The 24,095-nt window shown below is 43.7% G+C and overlaps 2 protein-coding genes across 2 annotated transcripts in view; both read right to left on the bottom strand.

The window, feature by feature from the left end:
* Positions 1 to 622: 622 nt before the first annotated feature.
* On the bottom strand, positions 623 to 19,994 carry qsox1 (quiescin Q6 sulfhydryl oxidase 1). Its single transcript, XM_024417155.2, has 12 exons — positions 19,408 to 19,994; positions 18,394 to 18,494; positions 17,929 to 17,977; positions 17,699 to 17,801; positions 16,700 to 16,790; positions 15,526 to 15,671; positions 13,770 to 13,904; positions 13,521 to 13,650; positions 8,598 to 8,720; positions 7,638 to 7,776; positions 6,038 to 6,214; positions 623 to 2,548 (listed from the first exon to the last, which is right to left on the bottom strand). Exons 1-12 carry the CDS (start codon positions 19,697 to 19,699, stop codon positions 1,593 to 1,595), a joined length of 2,442 nt encoding a protein of 813 aa, XP_024272923.1. The 5' UTR covers positions 19,700 to 19,994; the 3' UTR covers positions 623 to 1,592.
* A 1,106-nt stretch (positions 19,995 to 21,100) lies between these two features.
* LOC112248247 (centrosome-associated protein 350) overlaps positions 21,101 to 24,095 on the bottom strand; it is a 37,372-nt gene continuing 34,377 nt past the window's right edge. Inside the window, exons 34-35 of the mRNA XM_042327885.1 lie at positions 23,829 to 23,951; positions 21,101 to 23,699 (exon numbers count right to left, since the gene is read on the bottom strand). Of these exons, the coding sequence (XP_042183819.1) occupies positions 23,535 to 23,699; positions 23,829 to 23,951 (288 nt within the window). The 3' untranslated portion in view covers positions 21,101 to 23,534. The remainder of the gene's footprint in view (positions 23,700 to 23,828; positions 23,952 to 24,095) is intronic.

Below are 24,095 nucleotides of genomic sequence, written 5' to 3'. Positions count from 1 at the left end.
CTCAAGAGTTAGTGTCCTTCAAATGAGCTTGCAACCTGGACCACATCAAAACTGCCCTATCCCCCAAGGTACCCATCCGGCCTACACCCCCCCACACACACACAAGGTTGAAAAAACACCCCCAACGGAGCTCACTTCCAAGTGTGAAGGAAGAGACCCTGAAAGCCGATTGCGTTTTAATAAAGTTTATTATCGGGTGGGAGCTAATCCTCACGGTAATCTCCTACAGTCCAAAGGAAAGCTGGATTACTCACTTGCTATAATCCCAATGAAATTGTTAGGATTTAGCTAGAGCAACAGACCAGATGGCAACAGGCTTTTTCCTTTAACCTACAGCCACCCCCACAACCACCACTCCTTACCCCGCCACCTTACGAAAAACAAAACATCTGAATGTTATTCATCTGAACTGATGCAAAACATCAAGTGGTAAAATGTAGAGGGACAGAGAAAGCATTATCTGACATCTCAGGTACTTTGGATATTGATGATAAATGTAAATGTTTCCATTCATCTATAGATGTAGAACCCCAGAACAGCAGTTAGAATATACACTGCAACAGTGTCCCTTGCCCTAAAGAGAACTGTCAAAGTCAACAAGTGACCAATCGTGACAACAATGCACAATTTTAGCAAAAATAATTTTATTGATTGAGATAAGCAAAGCAAAACACAGTGTCTCAAGTTGATTGAGACCAGTAAGTTTTATGTAATGGGCATGAGCCAAAACCCCAATCCTCCTTATTTTGTATCCTGTTAACTAGTGCTGCTCCAAAACATTTCATTAATGTCTCAACTCTATTGTGCAAAGCTAATTGGGACATGTAAGATGTCCTAGCCAATAGCATAGCATGGTCAGTCAACACAGACCACTGTGGAACGGAATGTGTGTGAATCATAGAATTAGAGCTAATTCTATAGTGTGAACACTGAGCACTACAATTCTGACCACAGACTGTTGTCATATGGCATCTTTGTTTATTTGGAAACATTCACTTGCTTAATGCTAAAATTAATATGGATAATCATCCTTCAGGCACTGTTAATACAACATTTCATTCGAGGCCAATTTCTCATTGTAAAAATCACATTTTTGAATAGAAGATTGATTTCATTCTAAGAATATGAAATGGTTCTCTACAGTTGTGAGAGTACATAGCTTATTGAACTCTTTGGAAGAGGTGGAAGTAACAGTAAGAGAAAGAGCTTTGTCTTTTATATTGAATTACTATCCATAAAACTATGTAGTGATTCCTTTTCACATGAATTCATTTATAATATGGCTTTATACATAGCCTAAAAATTACAATAAATATCAACAACAACCCTTTTGTTGTATCCACAAAAAAAAAAAAAATCACCAAAATCACATTAATTTCCTCGAGTTTTAATTAATCCTTCACAAGTGGTCAAAAAGGCACAAATAAAATGCATAAATCGTCATAAATTATTATCCCGGAAGCATGCACCACAAAGCAATCCATTAATGCGGAACATTACGGATCCTTCACTTGGATGGTTTAAGAACTGACCACAGCATCACTGTCACATGTATGGGTAAATCTACAGTAGCACAGCAAGGCAGAGTTGACTCAGGGCAGAGCCACCTTGGCCCGGCGCAGCCGCAGGCGGTTCTTGAAGAAGAGGTACATGGCCAGCAGACACATGGAGGACAGGAAGTAGAGGAGCACACACAGGCTGATGTCCAGTCTGGAGAAGCCCACACTCAGGAAGGACATCCAGCGCCTCTTGTTAGGGTGGGGGTACATCTCCAGAGCCCCCTCCTCCTCTGACCCAGTGTACTGGCCCGTCAGGATCCTTTTCTGCAGAGTGTTGCGCTGCCCCAACAAGTCCTCCGGCTCCACGGGCTGCACCCCCAGCCCCAGCCCCGGCCCCTTTTCCAGACCGGCTCCAGGCTGCGGCTCCTCCTGCCTCTGCAGGGTCCTGCGTTTGACGCGGGAGGACCCTGCGGCTGCAGCGCGGAGGGCCTTGGCTTTGTAGTGCTGGTTGACGAAGGAATCCAGGTCCACAATCTCCTCCTGGGGTGGCCTGAGCTTCAGCCCCACAATGCTGGGCCTGCGCTGGGACTGGCGGGACACGTCTGCCTCGGGCTTTACCCAGGTGGGGGGTTCAAAGGTCTTACCCACCAGATGCTCTCCTCTTGCCCTCTGATCCACTTCCTCTTCTGCTGCTGGCTCTTCTTGAGCCTCTTCCTCATCTTCCTCCTCCTCCTCCTCCTCCTCTTCCTGGCCTGGAGGTGGTTCGGCCAAGGCCTCCCTGGCCCTCCTCTCTGCTCCTCTCTTGGTCTCCTGCTCCTTCTCCTGCTGCCTGGCGACCAGGCTCTCCTTCTGCCTGCTGAGGAGCTGGGCCTCCTTCTCCAGGTAGTCAGAGAGGAGGTGTTCAGAAGAGAAGTGGGATCGGAGAAAGGTGAGCAGCTCTTCCTGGTTCCAGGTGTGTTCTCCACTCTTCTTAACCCCATGGCAGCTGGGACACAGCTCTGGGGATGGCCACTGGATCTTAGGGAAGTGGGGATCCTCACTCAGAGCACCTGGTCAGAAGGAATATGACAGTTAGGATGTGTGTGTGTGATTACTCATATGATATAATATTACAGATAACCCAGTCATGTTGAGAGGACAAACTGTTTTGGTGAAAATTGAAATGTATTAGGTAAAACAGATTGGTTCCATATAAGGACATAATGATGACATACTGGATCGCCCACAATGAAACCAAACTGATACCAATACATATTTTTGTATGCAGAATCTGTGTTGCTGCTTGAACACATTAGATCCATTCCCCCCACATGGCTCATAATAAGCAGTAAGTGCAGTGTGTGTGTGTGATGTCTAGGTGTGTGAGTATGTGACAGTGTGACAGGGTCTAACAATGATCAATGGGCTTCTGGGATGTCCCAGAGGCCAGATAATAGATGTGGTCCATGCGGACAGCTCCCCCTCCCCCCGAACCTCTCCCAGACCCCCAATCCCTTACCCTCCACACCCCTTTGAAGATGGCCCAATCGCTAAATTGAATATGAAAGCAGGCACCTCCAGAGGGGAGCTCTCCTTTTAACGAATTACAATTGTTTTGCTTTACATGTTTCCTTTAGCCCCCCAAATGGAGGCATCTGCTAATAAATTGCTTGGCGACGCCCATGCGGGAGGAAAGTCAAAGCTGCAGCAGTTCTGTCACTTTACAGCGGTGTCAATTTACATCCACCGTCTCTCCCCCAGATTCATCTCAGTCATATGCATGTGTGCATGTAATCTGCATACAACACTTTACATAAAAGATACATCAATTTTATCCTGTCCTGCTGGGATTGGGACCTTTTGTATACATTCTACCAGCGTGACAGCTTTCATTTCCCATCCCCTTGTGATGACATGCCTCTGATGTGTCTACTCTCATCACCTTGCCTTTCATTTTCAGAGGTGACTTTAGCAATAGTACCGATACTGAAACAAAGGCTTGTCAGGAAATGTCATTCATAGCGCTGCATAAATACTCAGAGTATAAATAAATACAGTTTAAACTAGCTTCTTCGCCACTAATTGTGAATGTGGAGATCTACACTACAGGACATGAAGGAGCAGTGGCAGTGTAGATGGACTGGTAGATCCGCATCGTGATGCTCTGAAGCACACAGTACATTTCAAGCATTCAGCCCACACTCTTATCCAGAGTAACTTACAGAGCCACAAGGTCTGCCATGAGAGGTGACTGTATAGATCCCATAAGGAAAAGCACCTTTAGTAAATATGCTTTCTCTGAGAGCTTCCCATGTCTGGAATACACTGCCATCAGACACACATAACTGCACCACATATCACACTTTCACAAAATGCATGAAGACATGGCTAAAGGTCAATCAGATTTGTGAACATATTCCCTAGCTGTGTATTGGCGCTTTCCATGTTGTCTGTAGCTTGTGAGGTGTGGAAACACTTTGTTGCTTTTATGAATTTTGTCTTGCTGCTTTTTGTTCTATGTTGCTCTGTCTGTATGCCATGTCTTGCTTGTCCTATGTTGCTCTGCGTGTGCTCATTGCTCAATGATTGTCTATATTGTAATTGTTTTTAATAACCTGCCCAGGAACTGCGGTTGAAAATTAGCCGGCTGGCTAAAACCGGCACTTTTACTGAAACGTTGATTAATGATTACTGTCCCTGTAAAAATAAAATAAACTCAAACTGTAGTGAGTCATTTAGCACACGCTCTTATCCAGAGTAATTTACAGTAGTGAGTCATTTAGCACACGCTCTTATCCAGAGTGACTAAGAGGACTTTGATTTTTCACCTAGTCGGCTCTGGGATTCGACCAGCAATCGTTTGGTTAGCGGCCCAACGTTCTTAACCGCTAGGCTACCTGCCGCCCTATAGTACAGTATGAGCTGCTCCAGTCTCCAGCAGCACTACTGTGAGATCCTCCATACAGCATCTCCAAGCCCTGGCAGGCCCGTGGCTCTGCAGTCTTTAGACATGAGTCTCTATCTCACCCTGTTGACAACAGGACAGGTCTGCTGTTGCGCCAGGCTTGGCTCGGGGACCTTTTGTGCCAGCTAAATGAATTGTGTTTCTGCTTTACAAATTGGGCCTACTTCATGCATGGCTGCCTCTGAAAGGACGGTGGGGGGAGCTGCTAAAGAGCCCCACTTTAGGGAGGAGGGGGAGGAGAGGATGTTCCCCCCTGGGGAAGACTGGGATGCGAAGCAGAGGCGTGAGGGGTCAGTGAGGGGGGTGGGCCGACAGAGGAGGTACTGCTACGCATTGCTACCAACACTCCTGCACCCTCCCCTCCTCTCCCCCCACAGCTCAGCCCACCCCACCCCCTGAGGTACTTGCCCCCAAAACCCCACAACTTGAACCACCCTGGTGAGGGATTACAAAACAGAGGGAGGCGTGATGCCGGTGACATGGCGTGTGCCACCAGCTGTCACAAGCATCTTGGGAATTGAGGCGGGGCCTCTGGGCTCCTCCTGGGCTGGTGGTCCCCGTTCTGGGAGATTGTTGCCATATCAGTTGTCAAGCGGAGGATATGACTCTCTGGGGAGGGACAGACAGTCAGTCCTAATAGGGAGGAGTGTCTGAGGACCAGGGACAGGCCCAGAAGGGGACGCACCATGTTATTCAGGACACAGGCTGTCCAGGAGATTGAAGATGGGGGAGCCACTCCCACCACCACCACCATAGAGAAAAGACAACAAAGCGACTAAACAAAGTGAGGTGGTAATGACAGGCTTGTGCCTAATAAACTCAAATAATGGCCCTACCAGAGGGAGGCCAACGCAGCAGCCATATAGCTCTCATTAAAATGACACACACGTCAAAACGTTAAGTACCACAGATGGGCTTGACCATCTTCACAAAATATGAATGGATAAAATATTTGACATTAAAACATTGACAAAGGATAGAAACAAATAATTGCCAAAATTGAATGAACAAGACTGTAGTCTTCGCTGTTTTGTTGTCTTTAGCACTACTGTTAAGCGCACAGATTGAGTATTTACTGCTGACCTGTAATGAGCCGTAGACAGGCTGGGGCAGGGAATCTCAGTCTCCTGGAAGGAGGGCTAATCTCAGTGGAGGAAGAGACAGGGGAGTGAAGCGAGGGGGGACAGCTGGTGTCTGCTCAGAGGATCTCCGGGTGTATTATAGGGATTTAGGGGCGAGGAGCAGGGTCGGGACACTTGGGGGAGGAATCCACCAAAAAAGTAAGGTGTGGTCCTTATGAGACCTGTGTAAAGGAGTGAGAGGCTGAAAGAGATCCTCTAGGGGGGAAAGTGGGAGAGGGAGAAGTAGTGGCCTGTGAGGGCCACATTTATCTCCTGTATGGACAATGGTGACCACTAAGGGAGACGTTTCTATTTTTCTTCTAGATATTTCAAATATTAAAATGGTATTATATGCATATTCTATACTGATATAATTAGCATATTATGAGGTATGTGTTGGAGGTTCAGTCTTATAGACAGCTGATCAATCATCCTCTATGGAAGTAACAGTAACATTTGTCATGTGTCCTTACCTGCCAGTCTGTTGTTGACGTGGTTATGGCGGGACCAGAGCCACAGCATGGCGGTGGACAGCGTCCCCACATGGGACATGCTATCCTTGGCCATGTTCTCAAAGTGGGTGGCACACGCCTGACAGCCAAAAAAACTGTGGACGTAGGACCTCATTGCCTGTAGCACCTCCTGGGGGTCTGGGGGAAAAGAACACACAGGAGGAGGAAGTCAACAACAAGATTAACCATACTTGTTATGCACTTCAGAGTGATGTCTACTATTGAAAAGTAGTCTAATATTGTATATTATAAAATCGCAGCAAGCAATGTCTGTGTATAGTTTTTTGGAACATACATTTAGTATGGGCTATGGCCATATTGGTTTGGCACACTAAAAAATGTCCCTTACATTTTGTTGCCCGTTGTATTAAAAGGCGTAAAGGTAAAACAACAACATTTTTTACAATGGAGTGAGTGCTTTTCCAGTATTAAACCATGGGTAGTTAATAACAGGGAAATAAGGCCATAAACAGAGTCTCCTTTGCATTCTTACGGTGCTGTGATGTGTACGTACCATGAATAACAGTATTTAGTCAACGCGCTGTGAGAACAACCAAGTATGCAGATGTCACTGTCAGTAACAGCATCGTACCAGTGCAGATATTGTTGATGCAGGTTGTGTTGTGTATCATGCCCTGCTAAAGTAAAACCTTATTTTGCTCAAAGATGAGCCGTGGTGGAGGGGTGGAGCTCTAATCCAGAGGTCCATCCGCGGGGGGCCAGATGAACACCCCTGGTCCCCTGGTGGCCCATCTGCAGGTTATGTGAACCCTCCTCCCCAACCCATAAGCCCTGGGATTAACCCCTCCAGGAGAGGAGTGCTGGTTAGCTGCCTCTTTTTCTAACCACTAATCTAAAGAAATCCCTTTTTACCCACCCACAATTAGGGACTGTTTCAGCTGGTGGTGTGTCAAGAAAACAAAACTAATAACAAACCAAAAAAAGAACAGTGCTTTGTATAGGCTACTAATGGAATATAACACTGAACGTACTTGTGTGTGTGTGTGTGTGTGTGAGTCTAAATGTTGTGCTTGTGCAAGTGTGTGCGATCACATCAGGTGAATGCAAAACATTCCACTAAACATTCCAGACAAATTTGTTTACAAAGCACTTGTCCCCAGTTGCGCGCGCGCCCCTCCCCCTCCCCTGCTGCCATCCCCCCAGCTGCCCCATATCCCTGCATTGAAAGCCGCAGCCCCTGTGTTAATGCTGCACACGCTTCTGACTGGCTCAATACACTACGAGGATTTGTCCCCAGAGAGCCATAGGAGTTCTAACAGACTGGAAACACTTGTGTCATGGTTCATCGCCTGGGCACACTCACTCCTCCAAGACTGGATGGCTGCTGACTTCTGGCCAATTTCCTACCAGACGATGGGCTCTACAGGCCACAGCAACAGGCTAACAAGGCAGGAGGGTTTGTTTTAGAATCTAGCAACACTTTCTCACGTATTACCATTGTCCCAGGAACATTCATACTGAATTAACAGTTTAGTGATAGTGTTATGATAAAGACATAAACAGCCGTTGCTTAGTGACTTTTAAATTTTTTTATTTTTACCTTTGCCAGCAGCTTCCTCGGCCTGTACAGTGAGGACATGGAAAAGGGTCCACATGCCACAGGGGTACCTTCTGAAGTGGGGCTTGGAGCCCTGGCAGCCCACCCACCTCACCCCCTCAGGCAGCGCAGCATTAGGTACCTGATCACACACAAACACATACATGTATTGACACTTAAACACTGCCCAAGATATGGCCACATTGATCACTCTTCTCACAGAGCAGGTTACATGGAAAACAGATTTATCTGAGGATTCTTAGAGGTTGGTTACATTCATGTAAACAACAAGATAAGCATGTACATGGAGGAGAATTCATCTGCAATCTACTTTACTGCAACATTTCATGTTAAGTGGTAGAGCATTCTGGGCCATACTATTCTCATTCCATATCATGTCAATTCCAGGTAATGGATCGCCTCAATGGAGAGAGTGTATTCAGGTCAGAAGGAGGAAACACTGTTTAAACGTGGTTTGATCCAACAGCATATTTCTCTTGACATATAGTCGTTCCCTCCCTGCCACTGGCCAGGATTGCTGAGTCTATGATTGACAGAATTACTCTGAAGTCAATAGTAAAGATTCAGTGTGTATATACTGTTAGACATCAGTCCATTTCCTTAGGGGAGCTGGTTCATACCTCCTCATTGATTCATTGATTTGGCTGCTAAAAGCTAATGATGCCACTAAGTGACTGGTCCAATTTGTGAACCTATAGGCATGCAAGCTTCCATCCAAAGACAACTTCACATACATTTTCCAGTTATACACATGCCTGCACAAGACAGTGAGCAAAGATTCATATCGAGATATATCTGAATACACAGCATTACATAAACCTACTTCCCTGTGTGCCTGTAATATTTCAGTCATTATTATAAAAACTCTGGCTCAGACAATATGGTGGGTGGTTCTGCCTCAGGCTTGTCTGATTGGCTGGTGGCTTTGGGTTGACGCTTCACCTCTGCTGTGTTGTCCAGGGCGTCCCTCAGAGAGCTGTAAGAGAGCTCTGTGTCGTTCTGACCCTTCAGCCACGTGTCCACTGACTTCAGCAGGTTCCTCACCACAGGTCGGCCAGGGAAGTACTGCCCAAGACAACATTACAGTTAAGCATCATCATTAACTCTCCTCACATTTAATACAATAGACTCTTCAACAGCATATTTTTGACCGTGTGGTAATAGGTTATAATCACTAGGAGTTCCAAATCCATCTGTTATGTCATCTGTCGGAGGGTCGAAGTTTAACCTAAAACTGCTTTTGCAGTTCTTAACGTGTAATAAAGTCACTGTTGGATTTTTCAGGATTGTCTCTCGTACTGTTTGTTTCCATTCTCCAACCTCTGTAGTTGTCAAGACAACATGGCGTGTGTAGAAATGACACTGCAACCAACAGTGGGCCACTATGGAAGGCAGGGAGGAAATCCCAGTGCCTTGTGTTTCAGACAGTGGTGACAGAAATGTGTCAGCTGAATGGAGGTGTAAAGTCACTTCCTATCCTTAAAGAACTCCTAAAACGGCCACCCTGGAGGACACACTATTATACTATGAAGACTAGATCCTACAGGTCGGCCTGGATTTCACCCTAACGGCTGAGAGACGACCAAATAAACAGCAGGTGGTCATGGCAACCTCATCCCATTCAAAACAGAGGTAAGATGTCTCAGTCACGACAGACCATTTAAGTTCATTAGCATTTTCTGGCATTGAGTCATGAAAAAGTGACTACTTATGAGGAGACAATGTATAACAATGAAATTACATGCACACACACGCCCACAGTTGCATAGAGCACACGAGGAAAGAAACAGTCAGTGTAGTAACATCCAGCAGTGTGAATATGGTGGACCTGAAAGTGGGCCAGTGCTGACCTTTTGATTCCTTGGGCGGCACAGGGGCACAAACCCATCAGTGAGACACAGAGGCAGGGGCCTGGCTCAGCCCGGCCGGGGCGCCAGCATCCCAGAAGTGCACCTTTTTTGATTTGTGCTGCAGAGTCTTTTCAATTTGCCCCGGCCATCTGTTCAGCAGCGTTTGGGTGCCTGGCGCAGGATTCTATTCATCACTCTAACTGGATCTCCATTACACCAGGCCCACTTAAAAAGGCTCCTGGAGATGTACTTAACCCCTGCGCCCCACACAGGCTTTGATTTGCTCCCCTTAATCTTAGACATTCAGCCAAAAATATGCCGTTTGGGTATTCACAGACACAGATACCCAATCACGTACTACAGGTGGGGTTTTAACAAGATTCAAAAGGAGGTCCCCCGGCTGCTGCTGCTACTGAGGAGGAGGACAATTGGTTTAGCGACCATCCGGCCCAGACGCTCAGGTCTGGGGACAACTGGGCATTAACCAGGGTGAAAAGCTCATTAACACACATTTGAATCTAAGAGGGATGCAATTGGGGATGGAGATACTAATGCGCTTTGCTCACTAGAGCCAAACGTTTAGCATGTTCTGCTTTCCACCTGTGTGTCTATTTCCCAAATCATAAGCAAAGGCCAACATATTTGGCTTGGAAATCAGTAGTACATTGTCTGAAGTATTGGCAGAGGTCACTGATGGGCAGATGTTTCATGTACATATCAAGTGAGATGAACCAACGCTACAGTATACAGTATCACCATTATGAAGGATCTCTCTAAGTGACCTATTCTCTGGTAGTGTACCTCCAACCACTATCAGAGCCCCCACCTTACACTCCCCCTTCCCCCATCTCTCGGAGGACCATGACAATTCACTTCACCACGGCAATATGTCATCTTAAATCCGATTAGTATCAGCACTTGAGAAACCGCAGTCTCCTCTGAGAGACGTTTAAAAGAGAATGCATCTGTCGGCCTGGCCCGGGGAAGCCCTTTTAATCCTGCACCATTCGACCTCCGGGACCAATATACATGCCACTGAGTAAAATCTGCCTAACTGCTCCCCTGCTCCCACTGTGGCATCAGACAAGTGGACCTACAGTGGGGCAAAAAAGTATTTAGTCAGCCACCAATTGTGCAAGTTCTCCCACTTAAAAAGATGAGAGAGGCCTGTAATTTTCATCATAGGTACACTTCAACTATGACAGACAAAATGAGAAAAAAAATATCCAGAAAATCACATTGTAGGATTTTTAATGAATTTATTTGCAAATTATGGTGGAAAATAAGTATTTGGTCAATAACAAAAGTTGATCTCAATACTTTGTTATATACCCATTGTTGGCAATGACAGAGGTCAAACCTTTTCTGTAAGTCTTCACAAGATTTTCACACACCGTTGCTGGTATTTTGGCCCATTCCTCCACACAGATCTCCTCTAGAGCAGTGATGTTTTGGGGCTGTTGCTGGGCAACACGGACTTTCAATTCCCTCCAAAGATTTTCTATGGGGTTGAGATCTGGAGACTGGCTAGGCCACTCCAGGACCTTGAAATGCTTCTTATGAAGCCACTCCTTCGTTGCCCGGGCGGTGTGTTTGGGATCATTGTCATGCTGAAAGACCCAGCCACGTTTCATCTTCAATGCCCTTGTTGATGGAAGGAGGTTTTCACTCAAAATCTCACGATACATGGCCCCATTCATTCTTTCCTTTACACGGATCAGTCGTCCTGGTCCCTTTGCAGAAAAACAGCCCCAAAGCATGATGTTTCCACCCCCATGCTTCACAGTAGGTATGGTGTTCTTTGGATGCAACTCAGCATTCTTTGTCCTCCAAACACGACGAGTTGAGTTTTTACCAAAAAGTTATATTTTGGTTTCATATGACCATATGACATTCTCCCAATCTTCTTCTGGATCATCCAAATGCTCTCTAGCAAACTTCAGACGGGCCTGGACATGTACTGGCTTAAGCAGGGAGACACGTTTGGCACTGCAGGATTTGAGTCCCTGGCGGCGTAGTGTGTTACTGATGGTAGGCTTTGTTACTTTGGTCCCAGCTCTCTGCAGGACATTCACTAGGTCCCCCCGTGTGATTCTGGGATTTTTGCTCACCGTTCTTGTGATCATTTTGACCCCACGGGGTGAGATCTTGCGTGGAGCCCCAGATCGAGGGAGATTATCAGTGGTCTTGTATGTCTTCCATTTCCTAATAATTGCTCCCACAGTTGATTTCTTCAAACCAAGCTGCTTACCTATTGCAGATTCAGTCTTCCCAGCCTGGTGCAGGTCTACAATTTTGTTTCTGGTGTCCTTTGACAGCTCTTTGGTCTTGGCCATAGTGGAGTTTGGAGTGTGACCGTTTGAGGTTGTGGACATACTGATAACAAGTTCAAACAGGTGCCATTAATACAGGTAACGAGTGGAGGGCAGAGGAGCCTCTTAAAGAAGAAGTTACAGGTCTGTGAGAGCCAGAAATCTTGCTTGTTTGTAGGTGACCAAATACTTATTTTCCACCATAATTTGCAAATAAATTCATTAAAAATCCTACAATGTGATTTTCTGGATTTTCTTTTCTCATTTTGTCTGTCATAGTTGAAGTGTACATATGATGAAAATTACAGGCCTCTCATCTTTTTAAGTGGGAGAACTTGCACAATTGGTGGCTGACTAAATACTTTTTTGCCCCACTGTATCTGTCATACCCACAGCCCAGCCAAAGCCTGACAAACAAAGACCTTTGTTCTACTGTGGAGTTGGTGGGCTACCTATACAGTATCACTGATGTCAAGCAGCTGCCACAGCCACATTCCACCACCATGCACCTCCGCTAACTGCTAACCTTAGCATGGGCACACTGAGAGAGCGATGGAGGACAGCTGGATTTGGGATGAAGGACAGCAAGATTTGGGCTCAAGTCCCCCTAATTCCCTGGCCCTCCCTCCATCGCTGCTGGAGGCTTCTTTCAAGAAAGCAGGATAGAAACGGTAATCCTAGAACCTCTTTGTAATGCTCTCATGCGTCCCAGATCCACTTTTTTAAATCCTCATATACATAATGATGAATAAATCCAGATTCTGGTTGTTAAGACAGTAAATCTAGTAATATTATGGCACAGGAAAATATAACTTGTTTACATCCTGTCTGGGATGGAGATGCACTGTGATGTGGGTGCAGCACTGCACAGCACACCACAGATTCTATTGACAACGGAGTGTGTCAAGGTGTGTCATCGGTGTGACACCAGCTGTAGGTTATGTACACAGTAACTCATTCTCAGGATGATCCAATTACAGTCACTCTGGAAGTTAAGGATCTTAGTTTGTTGTGACATACCATCGTCCTGGTCTTAATCAAAAGGATCCCTGGCACACGTCTGGGTACGCTAAGCGCTGGGAAGGGAGGAGAGGAGAGAAGATGGGACCCAGTCCAAAGAAATCTTAATCATGGTATGTCTGCGTACAAAAAAAATGAGTAGGGGGTATTGGCACGCTCTATTCACCAGGGAAGCAAATTAAGTATTTAAATGATACCCAAGAGAGCCTTTTGTGTCCTGTCAGGTTTATGGCCTCCACTTTTGGGATTAACATTGAGGGTGTCATTCCTACTGTGATACTGTGCCCAAATAATTGTGAATGTCTTCTTCTGTAATAAATATGTAACATTGTAGTTACTACATAGTTGTACCATTATGAATATTGTATACATGTACCTACTAAGAGAGCAATTGTAAATTATTATGATGCATTATAGGGACCATATTTTCAGCTATATTTTTCAAAGCGAAGTTACATTTTAGAAGAAACTGTACAGGTAAATCATGCAGAAAAATATGCGTTTCCCAACTGATATCCGACAACTCCAAAGCACTGTCTCACTCTCCCTCTAGTGGCGTGTCACCCTAACTACACAGCCCTTTCCTCAGGGTGTTTGATATGAACAGAGGATGAATGTATGTGAGGTTAGTGTTCAGTATGGGTAGGGTTTGTCTCAGGGGGTGAGTAGACCTGCCCAATCACCTTGGCCAGTACTGAGATGTAACGCTGGAGAGTGATCAGAGCCTCTCCTTTGATGACAGGGTGAGCTGCCAGCTCCAAGCGCAGAGAGTAATGCAGAGTAGACTCCAGGTCTGCCATATACACACGAGACCTGACACACAGAATTTAACATTTTTGTCATGGAATCACTGGGGTTACATTTGTAAGGCTTATACACCCCCCCCCAAAAAATTAACTTTTTTACTGCTTTGGCGAGTTAAAGTGGTTTACCCGTTGAACGGTCTCCATTGGTCCTCTGTTGTATTTTTCAAGAGGTCAGAGGTCACTGGTGGTGTATTTCCGGCCCGCAGTACCCCAGGAAGCCTCTGCAGGGCGTAGGTGTAGAAGGTCCGGGCCTCATTTTGTCTGGAAGACAGCCAAGCAGACAGTTTCACAGGTAGGACTGATGCGTTTCACAGGTAGGACTGATGCATTTCCATTGAACTGGCATCCAGCAACTGGATGATTTTAACCATGGAAACAGGTGAAAAATCCTTCCCACTAGAACACAAAACTCACATTATATTCTAGCTACAGTGGAAGAATAAGCATTTTTAGCTCATCTGTCTAGGAATAGGACACAAGTGGTTGCCTCTGCCAGGGCCTGCTGTCACGCCCTGGTCTAAGTATTTTGTGTTTTTCTTCATGTATTGGGTCAGGCCAGGGTGTGGCATGGGGTTTTTGTATTATGGTGTGTTTTGTCTTGGGGTTTTGGTGTGTATGTATTGGGATTGTAGCTAGTGGGGTTATCTAGCAAAGTCTATGGCTGTCTGGAGTGGTTCTCAATCAGAGGCAGGTGTTTATCGTTGTCTCTGATTGGGAACCATATTTAGGCAGCCATATTCTTTGAGTTTGTCGTGGGTGATTGTCCTATGTGTCGTTGTTCCTGTCTCAGTGTTAGTTTACACAAATATAGGTTTCGGTTTTCGTTAAGTTCTTTGTTTTGTAGTGTTTGTTATTGATTCGTGTTTTACATTCGTTCATTAAACATGGATCGCAATCTACATGCTGCATTTTGGTCCGACTCTCCTTCACACCTAGAAAACCGTAACACCTGCCCTCATCAGACCACAGTAGTGTGTGGAACTGGAGCCACGGGTGGGCCCCTAGTCCCCTCACTACGCCCTTATGGCCTCCTCTCTCCTCTGCTGAACAGATGGTGCTGAGATACCATAGCTGATCATTTCCCTCTCCACTAACCCTGGCAATGGAACAAAAACACTGCTACCCCTCCCACTGTCCCCATCAGCCAGCCAGCCAGCCACCCCCGAGCACGAGGAGGATGCTGCTCCAGGCCTGAGCTCGTCCAGCCCACCCCAGAGCGGGTTCCCCAGAGCACAGAGGCACGCATCGAAGAGAGGAGGGGCAGCGTTCACCTGGGAGAGGCACACGCATGACGGATGTTCGACTGCATTTCCCCACCCCTCCTGGATCAATCGCGCATTCAGCTGTGATGGGCGACCATCTGTCGCAGCGCGAGGCGAGGCTGGGGTGGCTTGGCAGGTGAACCGCAGGAAAGGAACGCCATTGTTTTCATGCAAGAAATTAAAAACCCCTCTGTATGCTCGGGAAGAGGGGGGAGGGAATAAATAAATTAGTAATAAATAATTTCCTTTTTGCATTTGTCAACTAAAAAGACTCCTCTTGAGTGCCAAGTTATTGAAATAAGCAAAACAAAGCGAAAGAAAACGCAGATTAATTCACGGGGTGAGCAGTCATCATACAAAGTACTATGATAATGAATAATGACTTATTTTAATTCCATGATCCCATTAAGAGGCCAGATGTTAAAAGGCATCCTATCATAGCTGTGGATAACACAACTGAAATAAAGCCTTTCACAACAAGATTGTTGCGCATTGAACCGTGAAAACTGAAGAAGAAGAAAAACACTTGACGAGTTGGTACATTAGGATCCAGACTGAAGATGCGTAAAGTGATCCGCAGTTCTGTCATATATTGTGATGGTATTCAAACAGCCACTCACACATGGAGCCTGGTGAAGTTCCCACTAGGATAGTACAGGTAACAGGATGGGAAGTCAGTCACACCCAGTTTAGCCACCAGGGCTTCCTCAGTCCTCAGGACCCTCCGCACGGCTATGTTCTCATACTGCAGTAGGTCCAGAGTCACCTGTTGAGGAAGAACAAACCAACACAGTAATGATCCACTGTCTGTATGTTGTTTACAACAGGTTGTATTAAACATGCAAGTACACTGTTGACATAGTGACACACTCTTGTTGATACAGTCCCACAGTCAACATATTTTCTGCATGGTACTATAGAGCACCACAGTATGAGTCATAACACACATAAAACCTAGCGGTCAAACAGGGAAATGGTTCCAATTGTTTTTCCACTATTAATTTATCCCATTGGGGATTTTAGAAGCACTTAAAATAAAGGATGTGCTTCGCGTAGGCTTACCCTGGAGTGAGGTTTTGATAACCATGTAAATCTCTCTAGGACAAGGTGACTTTTATCAATATATTTGCCTGTATTTACCCAACAAAAATGAAATGCTAATTAGCTGCTAATGTGGCTTTTATAAGGAACAAGAAATGCCATGATGATCTGGACGGGACTGCCGAATCGAGGCAAAGGTAAAAATCTCTGGATTAACTATTTCATGTTACAATGATAACATGGTCAATCAAAAATGAATATAACAAACATACTGTTGACACGTAGGCTATGGGGTAATGGAATGTTTTGCCTTGTGTGGTAGGTTTTGTGGGATTTGACCATTATGTAGGTGTCATAACCAGTCATAAAACAAGGTAACATGTCACAACAGGTCTAAATATATGTCATGACAGTGTTATGATCATATTATAACAAGTTATGTCAGCTATTATGACATTATGACATGATTATGACCATGACACTGGCTGTCAAGTAAAGTGTTACCAAGCACATCCCTTATTTGAAGTGTTTCTAAAATCCCCAATGGGAAAAAATAATTTGTGGAAAAATGATTGAAACATTTCCCTGTTTGACCGCTAGGCTTTATGGGTATTATGACTCCTCCACTGTGTAGCTTTATACACAGTAAACATGTCCATTAAAAACACTTTCTATTTGATCACAACCAGGATTTTTTCTCCTCCATTTCCCTCTGAGGAGCATGTAGCTTGACTGATGATAATAAAGTCTGACCTCTCTGCCCACATATGAGTTAGAGGTCTCAAAGATCAAGGCCAGGTGTTCCACACCGTTAGTCTCAAAGAAGTTGTCAATCTCTGCTTTGCTGTGGAGAGAAGAGAATAATACATTCTACAGAGTGACTACAACATTTCCATAAAAGCTGACGTTTGAAACATCAAATCCATTTCTATTAAGACTATAAAGTGAACAGCAGCACAATCTGGGCATTGACACAACACAAAGGACACATGGGGTTGGGCCTTAAAGGGATAGTTCTCCCAAATTACAAAATGACATGTTGGTTTCCTTACCCTGTACGCAGTCTATGGACAAGGTATCTATGCTTTGATTTTGTTTACCTGGCCATTGTTTCAAACGCTAACCTTTTAGGATTTATGGTACAGATCTGCTCCAAACCATCACCTGAACTCACATTTCACGATAAGTGCTCGACTTGGGCAGGAGCTCCTGGGAGCAGAGTACCAGCACCTCAAATGTTCTACTGCTTGAGCTCCTGTTCCTCTTATAGAATATTAGCTAAGAAGTATTGTGGAGCTCCAGCACCTGAATATAAACAGTACCGGCACCCAAAATGAGTACCGACACCTATTTCAATCGGCACCTAAGTCAAGCAATGACTACTGGCTACACACAAAGTGATAGACAAACGCCCACATCACACAGCACAAAGGGGGCAATATTGCTGGAAATGCATTGCCTATTGTGTTAGATTTGGTTTTTCAAGCCAATAGTGTCTAACCAGGGGTGGCATATAATGCCAGTGTTGCGTGGATTAGGTAGTAGCTGGGAGTTTACTGTGTCTGATACTTGTGAGATATATTTATGACATTGTGCAGTGGAACATGTGCATCTACTTTTAGAATTGTTTGGCGAGCTACTCATAGGGGGTCTGCTAGCTACTTGGATCTCGCGATTGAGCTGCTGGAGACCGGTACTGTCTGTATGTGTGAGCTCCGGGGTGTTTGAAATGATCAGAAGAGGCTGCCTCACCTAGCGGTCTCCAGAGGGGGGCAGGCAGGGGGCCAAGGCTCCTCATGGGTCTCCATCTTCTCGATGATCTTATGGCGTAAGCCCCTCACATCACGAGGACCCTCTGGGAGGATTCAGGTACACAGGATTAATAAGAGGATATGGATCACGTTTTGTGTGTTTTAACTTCTCATACTAACCATTCATATCATTACCATCTGCCCTATGAATTATCGGAACATTTGCATTACCTCTGAAACCTTGTCCCTTGGAGTCAGGTTTGGAGTAAGCGTGGAAGAACTGTCAGAGGGAGAGAAAGAGAGGATCAGATGACAGGTGACCGCATGTTGACCACTGGGAGGAACTGGGGACACCCCTTCCCCCACAACCCCTTCATACTTCAAATCAACTGCAGATGTTTCAGCTCCCTCATTCATTCAGACAAATGATCTCTTTCATTTGACTTTCACCGGATGACAGAAAGGAAGAAAAATAACAGATGTATTGCTGACTAATCTAAAGTGAGTGCATTGCTGACTGAAATGTAACAGTGTTAGAGGTTATGAGTTTATATATGGAAACGTTTCAGAGTAAAAATAGCTGATAATGACTCACGATCATTGTGAGATACGGTTCATTTTTAAACATTGGATACATGTTCCGGTGAGGTAAGACTGAAAATCCACAAGGCTTGTGGAATATAACAGTTGAAGTACCTTCAGTGTTGGGTACCCCTTGACACCAAAACGGGAACAAATTGGCCCATTATCTCCATTAGCACAGTCTATGGCAGCTAAATCCACAGCAGGTTTCCACTCTGGGGAGAGAGATAATTAGTGTCAAAGTCAATGCACCAAAAGTGCATTACTCTACACAGTAAGGGTTATCTGCAGGAATTCAGAAGTCAAAACAGCTTTTGATCTGTGTAAAAAAATATTCCTCCTATGCTCCTAAGCATTTACAAGTATTCTGTATGGTCAGCTTGAAAGCAGGCCAGAGGCTGGTGGGTCATGCGCTCTCTAGATCTGAGGCCTTAAAACCTTTCTGTGTTCAGGCCTGCTGCCAATAGGAAACGATGTCAATTTCAAACTAATTGTATGGAATTCTTTTCCTGTTATAGTTAACTGGATCCTGCTTATAGACTGAGGCCTGAAATGTCAGATAGTATTCTCATTTGAGATTCCAAAGGATGGTGTTTGAACAAGAGTAGCAATGAGACATGGACAGAATGTGAACTCCTAAATCACATCATATGCTCCAATAATCACATGTAGAGGTTGCTTTCTGGAAGGGGGAAGGGGGAAGGGAGGGCTGAGAAACTGTCTGTGCTGCTGAAACAACAAGTTGTGTTCTCAATTCCCCAGTCAGAATCACACAGCTTTTTTTTTACATGTTAAAGTGGAATACAGGAATAAATTAAAACAATTATTAATAATTATTTTATTTAAAAAGTCTATAATTAATTTTAAGTCTACATAATCAATTATTTTATTTTTGAACTGGTTACTACACACTGCCTTAATTTGCACTGAAGTTCGATGGGCATACAAGAAAACATGCATAGGCCTACTCTGCAAAATGAAGACAAATTTAGGGATCCCCATGGCAAGAACATATGTATTGTTTTAACCCATGCACTTATGCATACCACGACCAGTTAATTGTGATTGGTTTACTAACAACGCGTTCAATTTACAACAAATGTTTATTACGTTAAAATGCATACCAACCTTTAATATCTCTTGCGAGACGTTTCCATTCGGGAGAAAATGCAATACAATGCCCGCACCAAGAGGCGTAAAACTCAACCACCAGTGCGGCGGTGGAATTGACCAAAACGCTGTCCACATTATCCGGGGTTAAGATTACTATCTGATCAGAAGCGGTGTACAAGCCAGCTTCGGTGGTAAAAGGAAAAGTTAAACACACAAATAGGACAATCGTAGATATGAATGACTCTCTGAAATTTGTATGTATTTCCCCTGTAAACCGAGACGTGGCACGGCAGCAGCGCCGCGCCATCTTCGAGTGTTTTCTTTCTGACAGCCAGCAACTCAGAAAGGCAACCACTGTAAAAGAAAGTGATAAACTTTTTCACTTATGTCACTCGTCCAACTCCCTCCCCCAATCTCTCACCGCCAGCCGAAGCAGGGCTAAATCATAGTCATTTGGCTAAATTCATAAAGTAAGACAGAGTAATTCCATTACTTGAACCTCGATTATGGAACGCAATTTAGTTTAATCAGCATCCTGATTTTGGAGGATGCAAACAAGCAACTTTTGCCAACAGACAGTAGATATACATTGTAACATCCCCAAGAATTGTGGTGTCCAAAGTCTATCCATTGGCCTATATTTGATACAATGTATTCATTTGTAACCTCCCACATCATGTTCAGCTGATACAGCCTGACTTGCTAGTTCTGTTTTCTATCAAGAATCACCCTCTTGTTAAATATTTACTTTGTGGCTATTCCATACTGTCTGGCCAATCAACCATTACCAGCTGCATCTGTCTTTATCACTTGACTTGACATATCAGAAAGTGTTTTTTCCAATCCAGGATTTGAACATCCAATTTGTAACCCCAGATCACAGAAATGTTCAATTCCCACAAAAAGCTTATTTCTCTCAAATGTTGTGCACAAATTTGTTTACATCCCTGTTAGTGAGCATTTCTCCTTTGTCAATTTCTACCGGACAGGTTTGGCATATCAAGAAGCTGATTAAACAGCATGATCATTACACAGCTGCACCTTGTGCTAGGGACAATAAAAGGCCACTTAAATGTACTGTTTTGTTACACAACACAATGCCACAGATTGAGGGAGCGTGCAATTGGCATGTTGACTGCAGGAATGTCCACCATAGCAGTTGCCAGAGAATGTAATGTTCATTTCTCTACCATAAGCCACCTCCAACGGCATTTTAGATAATTTTGTAGTACATCCAACCAGCCGAACAACGGCAGACCACGTGTAACCACACCAACCCAGGACTTCCACATCCGGCTTCTTCACCTGCGGGATCATCTGGAGGGAGGGTGTGCCGAGGAGTATTTCTGTCTGTAACAAAGCCCATTTGTGGGTAAAAACTCATTCTAATTGGCTGAGCCTGGCTCCCCCGTGGGTGGGACTAAGCCCTCCCAGGCCCACACCATGCCCAATCATGTTAAATAGATTTAACATGAATTTATTTCAATTGACTGATCTCCTTATACACAGTAACATTGAGTTAAATTTTTGTTCTGTACAGTTATAAAAGTAAATTGTATGGGTTACATTTTCAATGTATGAGCTTTACTGTACTTTAATGCTTGTCATATTCTACTTCCACAAGCTAATGACAATCAAAGACTGAGGTGATGAGTCAGCATTGTGATAATGTGTGGGGTATAACTCAGGGTGCAACAGGACACAGTGAGGAAGTCCTGCAGCTTTGTTTATAATAATACACTTATGACAATCACTAAAATTGGGAAAAATAATAAGGCAAAAAAAAGGAAAAGGTAAACCACATTTGGCCAAACGTACTTGAGGCACTGTGCTAGGGATGATTTTTGCAGGTTATAGCAGACATTTAATATTTGGAAATAAAGCTTTATTTACAACTTCAACGTTCAATTTAGTTAAAATATATGTATACTATATACATATCTGCAATGTGAACAATGTTTATTTTACAAATATCTTCCAGGTTCAATAGTGAGTCAGATCCAATAGGGAACTGTTCTAGTATATTTACACCCCATAAAACAATTCACAAGTCTAGTGTAGCTGCGTCTCTGACAGTAGTACAGTCTAAATATTCATACACTTTAAAAGATGCAAAAAGATCTCTAGTGTACTCAATTTCATTATCAAACCATTTTAGCCTAATATACATTTTTGCTTTGGAGTTAGAATACCCATCTTCACAGCAAGGGCCAACACAAACCTACTACAGACAGCAGTTTGAAAACTGTCTGGAGGCGTATTGGTTACATTGCAATTCAATGTTTTTCCACAAGACTACAAAGCTGGCTTGTACGATCCAAACATAAAACAATGTACCCAACCAACAAATACTGCATAGTTATAAATGGGACATTACATCCACCAGCTACAATCAATTCATATTTATCCACAGCTACAATCAATTCAGATTATTCTCACCATTCTACGGGGGGGTTGCAATTCAGCCCTGTGGAAATTAATTTACTAGGTATTAAATCACATCACTATTTTCTCATACCACACAACATGGGGCATATCATGGAGAAATGGGTATTAAAGGGAAATGTACAGTTCAACGTCTCACAATAGACAGTTAACAGTTTATCTACTCCTGGTAAAATAACAGCAGTGGTAAAATGCAAATTCACAACAGACAGTTAATCTACTCCTTCTGGTAAAATAACAGTGGTTGTAAAAATGCAAATTGGCATGGAAACTACTTTCATTCCCACCATTAAGGTCACTTGTCTAACCAAAATGACAATTGACAAGCATCACCGTGCATGGTAAATTAACTTGTACATCACAGCATTCTTGGACTAAAGTATCTACTGATGAGAGGACAGAATAAGCCCTTGAACATTGTTGTTGAATGCTAGGACCCACACAAATTAATCAATGACTCACACTTGCTACCATGCTGCTAAAGCCATTGTGTACGTGACGAATGGAGAGAACATTAGGTTCCATTGCAGTAAGTCAGAAGTGCATCATCAGTGACACCCAAAGGCATAATACATTTACCTACCATAAATGGCATTTGAGTCATGCTACCTTAGAACCATTAGAAATGCAATACCGAGTCTGTGAGCAAAAGGCAAATGGGGGATTTCAAAGGGTGTTCTCTGGTTAGAACTATGCTTAGGTAAACACTGAACAAGGCAGAGGCTGAAGTTTAACCCAGTTGGAAAAATACTTTTCCTTTAGGTATTTATGAAAAGGTATGTACTGTATATATAAATATCATTCAAATAAAGGAGGTACATAAGAGTAGAGACATCAACTAAGGCCTGTAAATTGTGTTGTTGCTTTTGAGTGTGGCAATTCATAATCATACAGAACAAAAAAAGGAGACACTAACTGAATCAAGTAAAAGGCCAATTTTAAGGCTTGAATCCAGCGTGACAGGCTGGTTTCCAATCTAACCAGGTAGAACCTCTAGGCATCTGTTCTCCTTGCCAATACACTAGTTACGAGGCAAAAACATGTTAGAAAAAGGACAGTGTTTAAACCCATCAATTACTAATATTTGGATTCTTAAATATTAAATACAAAAGGTAGATTTTAATTTATTTTTCACTCACTCCCTATACAATGTATTGCCATTTCTACATTCACATTTCTTTTTGTGCTTTGTTATTTCATCATTCTTTTACAAAATGCTGAAGTAATTTGTTTCGAAAACCTGTTAACAGCAAATTTTCCATACAATAAATAGCACAATACAAAAGGCAAAATATTTCATTTTTATACAACCTGATAACCCCAATGACTTCCACACTTGACATAGAAATCTTCTCATCATCACCTATTATTAGATGACCCAGACTGCTCCTCAATACTGTCTTGAGTTCAACAGTCAATTTAGCAGCATTGATGAATTTAATGGGAAACAAGATCCACTCCATCTTTGACTGGACATGAACAGGGCAGCCAGCATGGGAGGCTTTACATGTTGGTTGAAGGCTGGATCAAAGATGTTTGGTGTAAGACATGTGGTAGATCCACAATTAGCTAGTCCAAAGCTGTGTTGCAGAGGGGTACCAGTTTGACTGAACTGAAGGCATCTGGAGATCATTGGCACGTTGGCTGTGGGAGGGACTGTCTGGTGGAAGATGGGTTTACAATGGGGGCTTAAAAGCTCAGGAAAGGGCTCTTTTCAATCTATTCTCCTGAATTTGTGTGAGAACTTCTGCTGTGTCTTTTATCAACGAATCAAAGATACCGTCAGCCAACTGCATCTTGACATAGAGCTCATCCTCATCATAGTTCACCCACAGAGACTCTTCCTCATGAAGCTCCTGGACCTGAAAATGCACACAAGACATCTCACTACCAGAAAATACACTTTACATTAGTTGGGTAATTCATAAAATAAAGGACTTCTTAAACTCAGAACGAGTCACCCCTAAAGCTTCACTGTTTAATGCTCTTACCAGAATATGATCTACTCGATCCCGTTTTTTCCTTCCGAATTTCAGCATCTTCTGCCAATCTGTTTTCTGGTTGAGGTCTTTCTTCAGGCTATACAGTTTCAACACCTCTGTGGTGATGAACGCCTGGAAGACAAGATTTTAGTTTAGATGGCACCATAAGCATGGCATATGTAACAAGAGTTAAGAACGTGGCGTAAGATCACTCCACAGCTAGCTTGAAATGTTGCCATCGATACAGAGCTTTTTCTATAGCTCAATTGCTTGTCA

Source organism: Oncorhynchus tshawytscha, linkage group LG01 (genome assembly GCF_018296145.1).
Source record: "Oncorhynchus tshawytscha isolate Ot180627B linkage group LG01, Otsh_v2.0, whole genome shotgun sequence".
Lineage (NCBI taxonomy): Eukaryota > Metazoa > Chordata > Actinopteri > Salmoniformes > Salmonidae > Oncorhynchus > Oncorhynchus tshawytscha.
This window is presented reverse-complemented; position numbering and strand designations above follow the sequence as displayed.